Below are 12,733 nucleotides of genomic sequence, written 5' to 3' on the forward strand. Positions count from 1 at the left end.
CAGTGGTGTCTATCACACTCTACTCAAAAATAAAATATAGACATTCATTTTCTTGAGATCTGCTGTCAAACTGATTTTCCCAATCCACCTGCATATTGAAATCCCCCATGATTACTGTAATCGTTCCTTTCTTACATGCCTTTCTATCTCCAGATCTTTTTTTTGTCCCACATTCTGGAAACTGCTGGGAGGTAATAATTCCCATTAGAGGTTTTCTTTCCCTTTGCGGTTCCACAACTCTACACAGATTCTACACCTTCCAATTCTATATCACTTCTCGCTATTGATTTAATTTCATTTAGAGTCATAGAGATGTACAGCATGGAAACAGACCCTTTGGTCCTACCTGTCCTCTCCAACTAGATATCCCAACCCAATTTAGTGCCACCTGCCAGCACCCAGCCCATATCCCTCCAAACCCTTCCTATTCATATACCCATCTAAATGCCTCTTAACTGTTGCAATTGTACCAGCCTCCGCCACATCCTCTGGCATTTTTTGCTAACAAGGCAACCTACCCCACTCTGCCTGTCCTTCCAATAGGATGCCTTTCCTTGTATATATAAAGTCCCAGCCATGATCTCCTTGCAGTCACATTTCTGAGATGCCCACGACATCGTACCCAATTTCAAAGTGCACTACAAGCTCATTTCCATGTACTGCATACAGTCAAACACCCTTCATTCTGCGCTGCCTGTCCACCTGCTGATGAAGGGCTTATGCCCAAAACATTGACTCTCCTGCTCCTTGGATGTTGCCTGACCTGCTGTGCTTTTCCTGTGCCACACATTTCAACCCTTTCCAGCATCTGCAGTCCTACTTTCTTCCACCTACTCATAGTTGTCCCCTTATTCTGCAGTGCCTTATTAGATTCCTTACCCTTTCCATGCTCTCTGTCTTCAAGAGTCAAGAGTAGCGTTGGATGTAGGTTTGCTCGCTGAGCTGGAAGGTTCATTTCTGGAAACCTCAACCCAAACCTCAACCTGAGCTACAACTTTTCTCAAAACTCACTAAGAGTAGCTTTATTTGCCATTTCTACCATATACAACTGATACAGTAAAAACATGACCGCGTTCCTCAAGGACCAAGATGCATACACTACATGATCATACACAGGGTGGCATAAAGTAGATAAAAGCACACAAGACACCACAGTGATTCCTGTGACTCGGTCTGGAAACTTTAATATCCTCAGCTGAGCCCACCCTCCTATTTAACTTTTTTCCATAATTTTCCATGCAACTGAACCCAACTCCAAAAATTGAGTTTAAATCCCTAAGATCGAGGGGCTGAATCACCCACTCCTGTTTCTATGTTCCACAAAAATTAAACACACTTTCTTTGGTAACCCTGTTAAAAATCACACAACACCACCTTATAGTCCAACAGGTCTATTTGGAAGCACTAGCAATTGCAACATTTAAGAGGCATCTGGATGGGTATATGAATAGGAAGGGTTTGGAGGGATATGAGCCAGGTGCTGGCACATGGGACTAGATTATATTCGGATATCTGGTCTGCATGGACAAGTTGGACTCTATGGTAACCCTGTAATCTTGTGTCCTCAGGGAGTAAGACCCAGGAGAGTAATTGGAGAAGCTGTAGGATTGATCTGGGCAATGGGCAGTTGTTAGGCTGCACTGTCATCCTCCGATCCAGGTGAGGTCGCTGCTGAACGCTCCTGATTGGTTCACGCGCCTGGCCATCTGATTGGTCGCTCCCCACCGCTGGTTGGAGGGATGACGGGTTCTTTGATTGGTTGACTCTGTTGCCCCTCTGATTGGTGGCGGCTGGGGCCAATCGGGGGCCGTTTTGCTGCGGTGTGCTGGCGAAGATGGCGGCGCTGTGGGGACGGTCGCTGAGCTGTGGAGGTGAGAGGCGGAGGAGCTAATGAAGCCGTGCAGGATGTCTCAGTTGTAAAGAAGCAGCGTGCAGACCGATTATATTCACTGTTCCTCCCAGTCAGATCAACATCCCGGCTGTGTTTTATCATTGCTGCGTCTGCAAGATGGACTTGCATTGCTGTAGCGCCTATCGCGTCTCCCCACGGTGTTGTGGCTCAGCTAGAATTGAAAGGGTCCAGACCAGCGCGGAGGGAACGTGGATTCAAATCTCACCTTAAATCGATGGCAGAACATAGAACATACATCACAGAAATAGGCCCTTCGGCCCACCATGTCTTCCCTGACCAAGATGACTTTCTAAACTAATCCCACCTGACCGCACAAGGTCTATAATCCCTCTGTTCCCTGCCTGTATCTATCTAAATGCCTCTTAAATATTACTATTGTAACTGCTTCTATCACCTCCCAGGCAGTGTATTCTGAGCACCTACCACCCTCTGTGCAGAAAACCTGCCTTGCGTACCTCCTTTAAGCATGTCCCCCTCTCACTTTGAACCTCTGTGCCCTAGTATTTGACATTTCCACCCTGGGGGTAAAAGAATTGCAATTTTATTTCTCTTGTACCTTGTAAAATTTGGGTAAATATGGTGTTCATGACTGAGTCCAAGTGTTGTCGTACTAATTTAAGTGCAGGGCCAGATCTGCAGTATTCCATGTGTGATCCAACTAAGGCTGAGGTGGGTTTTTTCTTCATTCATTCATGGGATGTGGACATAACTGGCCAGACCAGTATTTGTTGTCTGTGCCTAACTGCAAAAGTTAATCATGTGGGGCAGACCAGGTAAGGACAGCAGAGTTTTCTTCCCTAAAGGTCATTTGTGAACTTTTGGGCCTTTTCTGAAAATCTGCAACAATTTCATGGCTATCATTAGACTCTTAATCCCAGATTTTTTTATTGAATTCGCATGCCACCATTTGCCATTATCTGGCTCTTTGCATTAATAGTTTTGTGATAATGCCATTAGGCCATCAGCTCCCCTAAAGACAAGGCTGAAGTGTACAAAGACACCTTTAGCCAGCAACAACTGCGTGCATGATTCACCTCAGCTTCAGCTCTCCAGCATCGCAGATATTGGCCTTTGGCCACTTTGATACACTCCATATGATTTAGTTCATTCATGGGATGTGAGTGTTCCTGGCTAGGACAGCAATTATTGCCCATCCCTAAGTCCCCAAAGAGCAGTTATGTACTACTTTGGGTCTGAATGTACAGCAGATTTCCTTCCCTAAAAGCTGTTAGTGATCTAAATAGATGTTTTTGATAATCAGCCGTGGTTATCATTCGACTAGCTTCTTTTTAATTCAAGATGTTTAAATCCCGATTCCAAATTCAAATGTCACCATTTGTCTTGATGGAATTTAAACTGATAAAATCTGGATTTTAAAACTGGCCTATAACTGGGGGAGCATGATGGCTCAATAATTAGCACTGCTGCTTCACAGCGCCAGGGACCCAGGTTTGATTCAAGTCTCAGGTGACTGTGTGGAGTTTGCACATTCTCCCTGTGTCTGCGTGGGTTTCCTCTGGGTGCTCCGGTTTCCTCCCACAGTCCAGAGATGTACAGGTTAGATGGATTGGCCTTGCCAAATTGCGCATAGTGTTCAGGGATGTGTAATGCAGGGGAAATGTAGAGTAATAGGGTTGGGTAATAGATCTGGATGGGATACTCTTTGGAGGGTTGGTGTGGACTTGTTGAGCCGAAAGGCCTGGTTTCGCACTGTAGGGAATTTAATTCTAATTCTGTGATGTGCCAAGAAATATACATTGATTATCACAAAAACCCATCTGGTTCACTCATGTCCTCAGGAAGAAATCTGCCATCCTTGCTACATGATTTATTGTCTGAAATGGCCACTCACCTTAAGAGGTAATTAGGGATAGGCAACAAATTTTCTCTTTGTCATTGATATCTTCATCCCATGAAAGGATTTTAAGAAAAGACTTTGTCCAATACAAGTATATGATATCTCAGCAGCAGTTTAATTACATTTCTGGATGTTATATTTTTCTTAGTCTTCTGTAGCCAAGGTTACATCCTGTGAAAATGCTGCTCTGAAATAACGTGCAAAGAATACCCAGGAAAATACTTCTACCTTCACTATCCTCTTAAGAACTTTCTCATTATCAATTTGCATGATTGGATGACTTTCAGGTAAACTTCTCAATAAGCATTCACATAGGAGATCGTAAAAGAAGATTGTTTGAATAGAAAATGCTTCACTTCTTAAAAGGCTGAGGTGTTCATTAAACCCAAATATTTGTGATTTGTGTTTTTGAAGGGTGGTTTCCACCCCATCAGATTGTACGTCATGGATCCAAGGCTGTCACTCGGCACCGCAAGCCCATGCATTTTCTACGTCAGAAGCTGCTGGCTGTCACAGAATATATCCCTCCAAAACCTGCCATCCCAGAAAGATGCATCAAAGCTCCTAAGAAGGAGGTGCAAGAGGTGAAGACAATGAATGTTGCTTTGGGATTACATTGACATTTTTTCACCCCATTGTGTAAAGGAGAAAAAGTCAGGAAATTCTTTTATATGAAATGAAGATTTATTTATTTGGCATGGAGTTTGATGCAGGAATTTACCAAAACCTGTGCAAATTTGCACAGTTCTACATGATTTTAGATAAAAAGCAAATTGGGCATGCTGAATGCATATTGCAGACAGACGATCCTTGATCAGAAATGCTCGGGACCACCTGTCTTTTGGAATTCAGAATTTTATTCAGTTTTCAGAATAAGTGACATTTAATGGTGAAAGTTTTAAAAAATCTTATTGGTGGAACAGACTTTAAGTAAGATCAGGCCAGTTGGTGCTTCCCCCGCCCCCGCCCCCTCACCCCCTTACCATGTCGCATCTGAGTGACTTGTATAGACTGGGTCTCGACTTGGGTTAACTGTTTGTACACCAAACAATCTTGTTAAGGAATCGTGAACTTCAAACCTTTGGATTTCGGAGCTTTTCGGTTTTTGGATGTTCGAATAAAGTATCGTCTACCTGTGCTGCTATTTAAATAGTTATTTGGTAGTACGGTACTAAAGCATTATTGAAAAAAAGATACAATCTGTTGAAGTTTTTTGTCTTGCATTCATTAGGACAGTTCATAAGAAATTCCCAAAATAAATTCAGACAGTTTGAGAAGAGAGTGCTGCTTGGCTTTTGATTCATAGAAGTGTTGTCGTGAATAATGCACGAGTTATTGATGACAGGTAGTTTAAACTGAGCTTTGTTTAAATTTTTCATGAGGCAAGTTAATACCCAAATAGATAGAGAAATAAATCATAGAATGGCTCTCACTTGTTGAGTTGAAACAGTTGAAGTTTGTGAACTTTTTACATTTGCAAAGAACATGACTGTGTATTACTGTGCCACATTTGCATGTTCTATGAACTCCATAATCAATACACGTGACTTGTTATTCACAATCAGAAAGAATTTATATATACATTGTCCTTGTTTCAACTCAACAAAATATATGACAGCAGTTTTCTGGTTTGAAATTTAAACAAAGCTTGTTAGGTAACTAAGTCATCATTAACTCAGGCATTTTCCCTGGCAATGTCTACCAGTCAGTCGACTTGCTGACCAATCAGCACTCTCCATCCCTACAGTATAAATGCTGTTTATCCTTTGACATTTATCATGAATTGTCCTGATGAGTATAAGATGAAAAGTTTAACCGAAATGTGTTTTTGTTTAACAATACTCACATTTTACTTTTTTGATAGATCTCCTGTACTATTGCTCACAGGTGCTGGGGCACAATTACTTGCAATGTTCCTCTGTAGCAGAACAGAATTAAGATAGAGAAAGCAGGAATGTTGCCCATTTTTGGAGCTTTCATACATAATCTTTTGAGAAAATAAGGTTTAAGGAGGTGCCATTGGTCCAATAAATTCCATTTGTGTTACACAATTTACACACACATTTCTGATTCAGATCACTAATAACAAGATTACTGTGAAGCATACAGAATTGAAATTTCCTACAGACAGTAATTTGCAAACAAAGCTTGACACCATGTTACATAGTAAAAAATGAGGTCTGCAGATGCTGGAGATCACAGCTGCAAATGTGTTGCTGGTCAAAGCACAGCAGGTTAGGCAGCATCTCAGGAATAGAGAATTCGACGTTTCGAGCATAAGCCCTTCATCAGGAATAAGAGAGAGAGAGCCAAGCAGGCTGAGATAAAAGGTAGGGAGGAGGGACTAGGGGGAGGGGCGATGGAGGTGGGATGGGTGGAAGGAGGTCAAGGTGAGGGTGATAGGCCGGAGTGGGGTGGGGGCGGAGAGGTCAGGAAGAGGATTGCAGGTGAGGAGGGCGGTGCTGAGTTGAGGGAACCGACTGAGACAAGGTGGGGGGAGGGGAAATGAGGAAGCTGGAGAAATCTGAATTCATACCTTGTGGTTGGAGGGTTCCCAGGCAGAAGATGAGGCGCTCCTCCTCCAGCCGTCGTGTTGTTATGTTCTGCCGGTGGAGGAGTCCAAGGACCTGCATGTCCTCGGTGGAGTGGGAGGGGGAGTTAAAGTGTTGAGCCACGGGGTGATTGGGTTGGTTGGTTCGGATAGACCAAATTTTGGTTAAAAAAAGGATTTCAGTATTGAGTTTGTGAAGAAGAATAAAGAAACAGAAGAGCTCAAGAAGACATTTTATATACCTGACAGCTGAAGGCACTATTCCCAATGGTGAAGCAGTTAAAATCAGAAATGATCAAGAGGCCAGAATTAGCACAGTGTAGATAACCTGGAGGTTTGTGTGGCTGAGGGAGTTAAAACATACAGCAGAGTGGAAGAGGGTTATAGAGGGGTTTGTAAACAAGGATGACAAAAGTCTTGTTATACTTTGATCTTAAAGAAATCTGAATTTTCTTTCTAATGAGATCTGGAAAAAAAAACTTCCTCCGAAAGAGATCTTTTTGGGAATGTATCCCTTTAACACTGGAAAGAGAAAGATATTGTGGGATAGTGTGAATGCTGTTGCAGTACATTATTTTCACCACAAGAGGATCCTTGTGAGCCACAGAAATATTTCAGTGATCTCCAGTTGCAAAAACTGTTGTTTGTTGTCCCTTCCACGGCAAAACATTTAATCCTAATTTGTGGGTGCAGTTAATAAATCTTCTATCCAGCTTGGAATTCAGAAATAGGAACCAGGAGGGTCCTAAAATAAATTTTGGGACAGATGGTAGGAATACAGTGTCTTTGGGTTAGAGAAAGGAAACATTAATCAGGGTTTTCATTAGTGAACCTTGTCTAATAATCCTGGTGGGAGAGACACCACTGCTAATTTCAATGCAGAAAATGTCTGGATTTGGCTGTGATTCTGCTCAAGGTGCAGTTGCCTGGAAAATACCTGAGAAACTGGACTGCAGCAATTTCGAGAGAACAGGATGATCAGCTTATTTGATTTCAGCTGAACACAAAAGTACTCAGAGCTGGGCTGTTAACAAAGGCATCTTCCTTTCCTGTGCTTTGAACAATGTTTCATCATTTTCTATTTGTAGCTGTAATGCCATAGATAACTTTTGTGTGTCTATCTCTCCTTCAGCCATTCGGTTTTGAAAAACTCCTCCGGCGCGAGGTGGAAGTAACATTCAATGAGAATAAAATGATTACAGTTTTCCAGAACAACTCCATCAAATCAGAGGACCTGAAACTTCTTCGCCATAGATTACTGAAGCATGATATTCGCATGAAATTCTTCCCTAACCAGGTTTATGCATCCTATATGTCATTCTGTTACTAATATTATTTCCAGAATTACTGTTGCCAAATAAGCAGTGTTTGCTCTATAGCTGGTTCTCCCTTTAGCTGTTAGATTAGATTAGATCCCCTTCAGTGTGGAAACAGGCCCTTCAGCCTAACCAGTCCACAGCAACCCTCCAAACAGTAACCCACCCAGACCCATTTCCCTCCGACTGATGCACTTAACACTATGGACAATTTAGCATGGCCAATTCATCTGGCCTGCACATCTTTGGACTGTGGGAGGAAACCCACACAGACACAGGGAGAATGTGCAAACTTCACACAGACTGTAATCCGAGGCTGGAATTGAACCTGGGACCCTGGTGCTGTGAGGCAGCAATGCTAACCACTGAGCCACCATTCTGGCCATTAGATATTTCTCCTCCTTTTCTCTCCCTACTCATTACACTCTTGAGCAGAGATGGGCAACTCCACAAAGAAAAATAGTTCCCATTTAAAGATACGAGCTATGTTAGTGTAGTGGTTATGGTACAGGGTTAGTAATCCAGAGATCTAGGCAAATGATTTGAAGACCTTGGTTCAAATCTCATCATGGCAGCAATTTAAGTTATGCCAACTAAATAAAATTGACAATTAATTAAATCAGTGACATGGTTTTTTAAAAGCTGAGCTATTTCACAAGGTCTGTATGTGACTCCATACCTACACCATTGTGATTGACTCTTCACTGCTTTCTTAAATGGCTTAACAAGTCACTTAGTTATTTCAAGGGCCAGTTATAGAAGGTGCCCACGTCCTGTTTATAAATAAAAATGACAAAGGTTTTAAAAAGTTCCAGTCGATCTCCAATGGTATTGGGAAAGGAGAATTGTGACCAAGCTATGAAATGGTCTCTGGAGAGGAGCTTAAACCACAACCTTGTGTTGTACCACTGAGCTAAGCTCGACACTGACATCAGGAAAGCTGGCCGTGCATCATATAGCTGTGTAAACATTGCCTGTTTCTGTCAGGTCGGTATCTGGTATTTAAAAACTGTAAACATTATATAAATGCAAGTCTCAGCGGAGTCATATTTCACTTTCACCCCTTGTAACAGCATTGATTGTTTCTCTGTCTCAGATTCTGCGTTCGTATCTAGGAAATACCAAGTACAGGAACCTGCTGCCTCTGTTTATTGGTCACAATATCATTATCGTGAGTAAGGAGCCTAAAGCAAAAGAGCTTCTGCAGACTGTACGCAATACAACTCAGATCAGTTTACTGGGTAAGGCTTACTCTCCAGCAATGGCAGGACTCGTGTTAAATTGAAACCATAGTTATTTGCAGTCTCCAGTTGCTTCCTCTATCCTAATCTTAATTGCACACGTTTCATTAGGTTATGTGCTCTCTTTCACAGAACCATTAGCTTTAGTCCAGCAATCGCTTTTCACCTTGAGACTGAAGAACTTATTTTATGCAAAAAGATAGAGCATACATTTCATGCTTACGTTGTTACATGAAACACAGATTTTCACTAAAACCTGTTTAATTGCAGAGGATTTCAGCTCTTGCTTTGTTTGAGCATTGACAGAGGCTGATTGCCACGCCTATACCTTCTGGTCACACTTCCATGTAGTAAAAGGAAATGTGTAAAATACATTTAAACACCTATTCTGATTTTATAACTGGCTTGCTGCTCTTTCTCTTTATTGGGCGTAGTTTGTTTTAAAAACAAACTGTTTTGTTAAGCAAATGGTCAATCTGTGAAACAGAGTCCTTAGAGTGAAGGTGGAAGTGATTTGTATTGATTCGTGTCGATGTAAATCACATAGGTTTCATATTTTTTAAAAATGTTGTGGGATAGAGCATGGAGGACCTGTGGTTCTTAAAGTGGTCTACAATGTGGGATTTTCTCACCAAATTACATTCACCAATCACCCTTACGGAGTGTCCTTGATTCCTGGTCCACTGGTTTTTGTGGTTTTAAAATTTTCCTGTTTGTCTTCAAAACTTTCTCTGGTTTTGCCCTGGAAGTAATGTCCCCACATCCCATAATCCTTCAGGATCTCTGTACAAGGTTGTCTTGCTTCAAAGCTTCGGAATACCCTTTCAGAACCTTACTCCCCCACCCCCAACACCCTTTCCTCCTTTTCTTTCTCAATTAATCTGGCAACTAAACTCTTAACACTTGACCGAACCTTTGGTCATCTGTTTTAATTTCTCCTGATATGGCTTGGTATTAAGTTTTACTTAAAAACTTAAGAATTATGAGCAGGTGTTGACTGTACAGAACCTTGAGCTTGCTCAGTCTCAACTATACTTTCCTGTTTTATTTCTCCATGAACCTTAATTGCTCTGAAGTTCACAATTTTAGCACTGAATTAATGCATTGCTTTTTGTCTGACAATGTTCCTGGGAAATTTTACTGTATCGTATATATATTCTCCTTATATCATATATATTTTCCTTACTTCATATTTACTATGTGAATGCATTCTATTCTTTTTTGTTATTTCTATGTCTGTAATAGATTAATGACAGACATTGATCACTGACATCTCCAGCAGTGTCAGAATGTAGAAGATGCTAAAATATGTCCCTGTTGATTGTGCTGTCTCGTCCTGTGCAGGTGCTTGTATTGAAGACGTACTCTTCAGCAGACAGGGAGTGGTGAACTATTCCAGACTCCCAGGAATGCAGGTCGTCCGTGGGGAGATTGTCAGCGGCCTGACGCTTATGACGTCTCAGACCTGCCAGCTTCTACAGTCTGGCCCTGTGCACCTTGCCGCTTTGTTGGAGCAGTACTTGAAGCAGCAGAGTGAAGCTGCCACTGGACTAAAAGGGCCTGAGAGTCTAGAGCAGAAGGAAATACAAGGGAGTCCAGCATCTTAGAACTTCAGAATTTGGGATTTTTTTTTGAGTGACAAAATACCTCTCTGCTTCAAGAATTACCTGGATTCTGGACGAAATAAAACCACATGTCTGCTCATGCGTAGAGCTGTAAAGGACTGCTTAATTTTTGGAAGGTAACAGGTTTTCTAAATCACATCATTTAATCAGATCATAAACTATAGGAACAAGAGTAGGCTGTCCAGCCCCTCCAGCCTGCACCACCGTTCAACAGGATCATGGCTGATTCGACATTCCTCACGTCCACTTTCCAGCACCTTTTCCCCATATCCTTCATCCTTAACTGATCAAGAATCAGCCTTAAATATCCCAAAGTGTATTGCTTTTACCTTTGATGTGGCACCTTGCCAAATACTTTCTGAGTAGTAAATCCACAGATTCCTCTTATCCACAGCACGTTTATTCATCAAAGAACTCCAAACAAATTGGTAAAACATTATTTGTTTTACAAAACTATGTTAGCTCTGAGTTTGAATTTGAATTGAATTTATTGTCATGTGTACCAAGGCACTGCGAAAAGCTTTGTCTTGTGAGCAACACAGGCAGGTCAGAGTTAACTAGCATCGATAAGTAAATAATAGGTAAACAGCAGCAAAAACGAAAACACAGGTACAGGCGACTGTTAAGGGTTTGTGTGTCCATTCTGTATTCTAACAACAGTAGGGTGAAACTGTTTCGAAACCAGTTAGTGCATGTGTTCAGACTTCTCCCTGATGATAGAGGTTGTAGAAAAACATTGCCAGGGTGGGATGGATCTTTGAGAATGCTGGCGGCCTTTCCTTGACAGCGGGACTGGTAGATGGACTCTATAGGTGGGAGGTTGGCCTCTGTTGACAGAAAATGAAAGCTCATGATGTAGAGGATAACATAGTGACGTGGACGGAAGAATATCTGGTTAATGGAAAATAGAGATTCGACGTAAATGAGTAATTTTTTAGTCGGCAAGATGTAATGAATGGTTTACCACAGGGATCAGTGCTGGAATCTCAAGTTTTCACAATTAATATCAATAACTTAGATGACGGAACTGAAGGTTTTGTTGCTAAATTTGTTGATGAGATAATATTAAGTAAATAAAACTGAGTTGTGAGGAGGACATAAGACTACAATGGAATATAATTAGGTAAGGTGAGTGGGCAAAATCCAGAAAATTGAGTGAACTGTGGGATATGTGAAAATTGTCCAATTGGAAGGAAATATGAAAATGAACCATATTGTATAAACAATGAGGAACTGCAGAACTCTGGGATGAAGAAGGATCTGGATGGCCTAATACAAGAATTGCAAAAGGTTAGAATGCAGGTACAGCAAGTAATTAGCAAGGCTATTAAAATGTTATTTTTAATTACAAGGGGAGGGAATGCAACAGTAGGGAGGTTTTGCTTCAGTTGCAAAGGGCATTAGTGAGACTGCATTAGGAATACTGGTCTCTTTTTATTTAAGGACGGATGTAAATGCATTTATTTAATGAGGTTAATTCAGGACAGTTCTGAAGAAGAATCAAAAAGAGTGGTGCTGGAAAAGGAGAACAGGTTAGACAGCATCCGAGGAGTAGGAGAATCAGTGTTTCGGGCATAAGCCTTTCATCAGATTTGTGGAGGGGGAAGGGGGCTGAGAAATAAGTGTGGGATGGGGATGGGGGAAAGGCATCCCACCTACCTTACCGTCCTCCCTATTTATCTCTCAGCTCGCGTCTCCCTCCACATTCTTGATGAAGAGCTTATGCCTGAAATGTTGACTCTCCTGTTCCTCAGTTGCTGCCTGACCTGCTGTGCTTTTTCCAGCGCCACACGTTTCAATGGACCCGCCAGCATTTGCAGTCCTCATTTTCTCCTTGTTCTGAAGAAGAGTCATATTGGATTCAACGTTCTGTTTCTCTCGCCACACCTACTACCAGACCTGCTAAGTTTCTTCAGAATACAGATTGTTTCAGATTTCCAGTGTCCACAGTATTTTTTAATTCAAGTGAGGAAAAGAGACTGACTGTGTACGGTAGCTGTAATAGCTCAGATTTTAAGATAGCTTGGGAGTTGAATTCTGTGTGTAGATTGAAATTTATGCCATCCAAATGAAATATCAAAAGGTTGAAGATTTACTAGGAGATGATCTGACTCATCAAAACAGTTGGTTTTTAAGTGCTGTTGAAATATAAAGAATATATTAATGATGACTGACTCTATTTGAATTATTTTTATTAAATATTTATATTTGCTGTGTTAACCCTCTATAT

At 41.4% G+C, this 12,733-nt stretch overlaps 1 protein-coding gene across 1 annotated transcript; it reads left to right on the forward strand.

The window, feature by feature from the left end:
* The first annotated feature begins 1,825 nt into the window (after positions 1-1,825).
* Positions 1,826-12,068, forward strand: mrpl10 (mitochondrial ribosomal protein L10). The gene is made up of 5 exons (XM_060848648.1): positions 1,826-1,871; positions 4,185-4,354; positions 7,454-7,618; positions 8,734-8,878; positions 10,223-12,068. Exons 1-5 carry the CDS (start codon positions 1,835-1,837, stop codon positions 10,483-10,485), a joined length of 780 nt encoding a protein of 259 aa, XP_060704631.1. The 5' UTR covers positions 1,826-1,834; the 3' UTR covers positions 10,486-12,068.
* The last annotated feature ends 665 nt before the right edge of the window (positions 12,069-12,733 follow it).

Source organism: Hemiscyllium ocellatum, chromosome 32 (assembly GCF_020745735.1).
Source record: "Hemiscyllium ocellatum isolate sHemOce1 chromosome 32, sHemOce1.pat.X.cur, whole genome shotgun sequence".
Lineage (NCBI taxonomy): Eukaryota > Metazoa > Chordata > Chondrichthyes > Orectolobiformes > Hemiscylliidae > Hemiscyllium > Hemiscyllium ocellatum.

Coding starts and splice junctions, on each gene's coding strand:
- mrpl10 (XM_060848648.1), top strand. CDS start 1,835: ATGGCGGCGCTGTGGGGACGGTCGCTGAGCTGTGGAG. Junction 7,619..8,733: donor TGAAATTCTTCCCTAACCAG/GTTTATGCATCC, acceptor TCTCTGTCTCAG/ATTCTGCGTTCGTATCTAGG. Junction 8,879..10,222: donor AACTCAGATCAGTTTACTGG/GTAAGGCTTACT, acceptor CGTCCTGTGCAG/GTGCTTGTATTGAAGACGTA.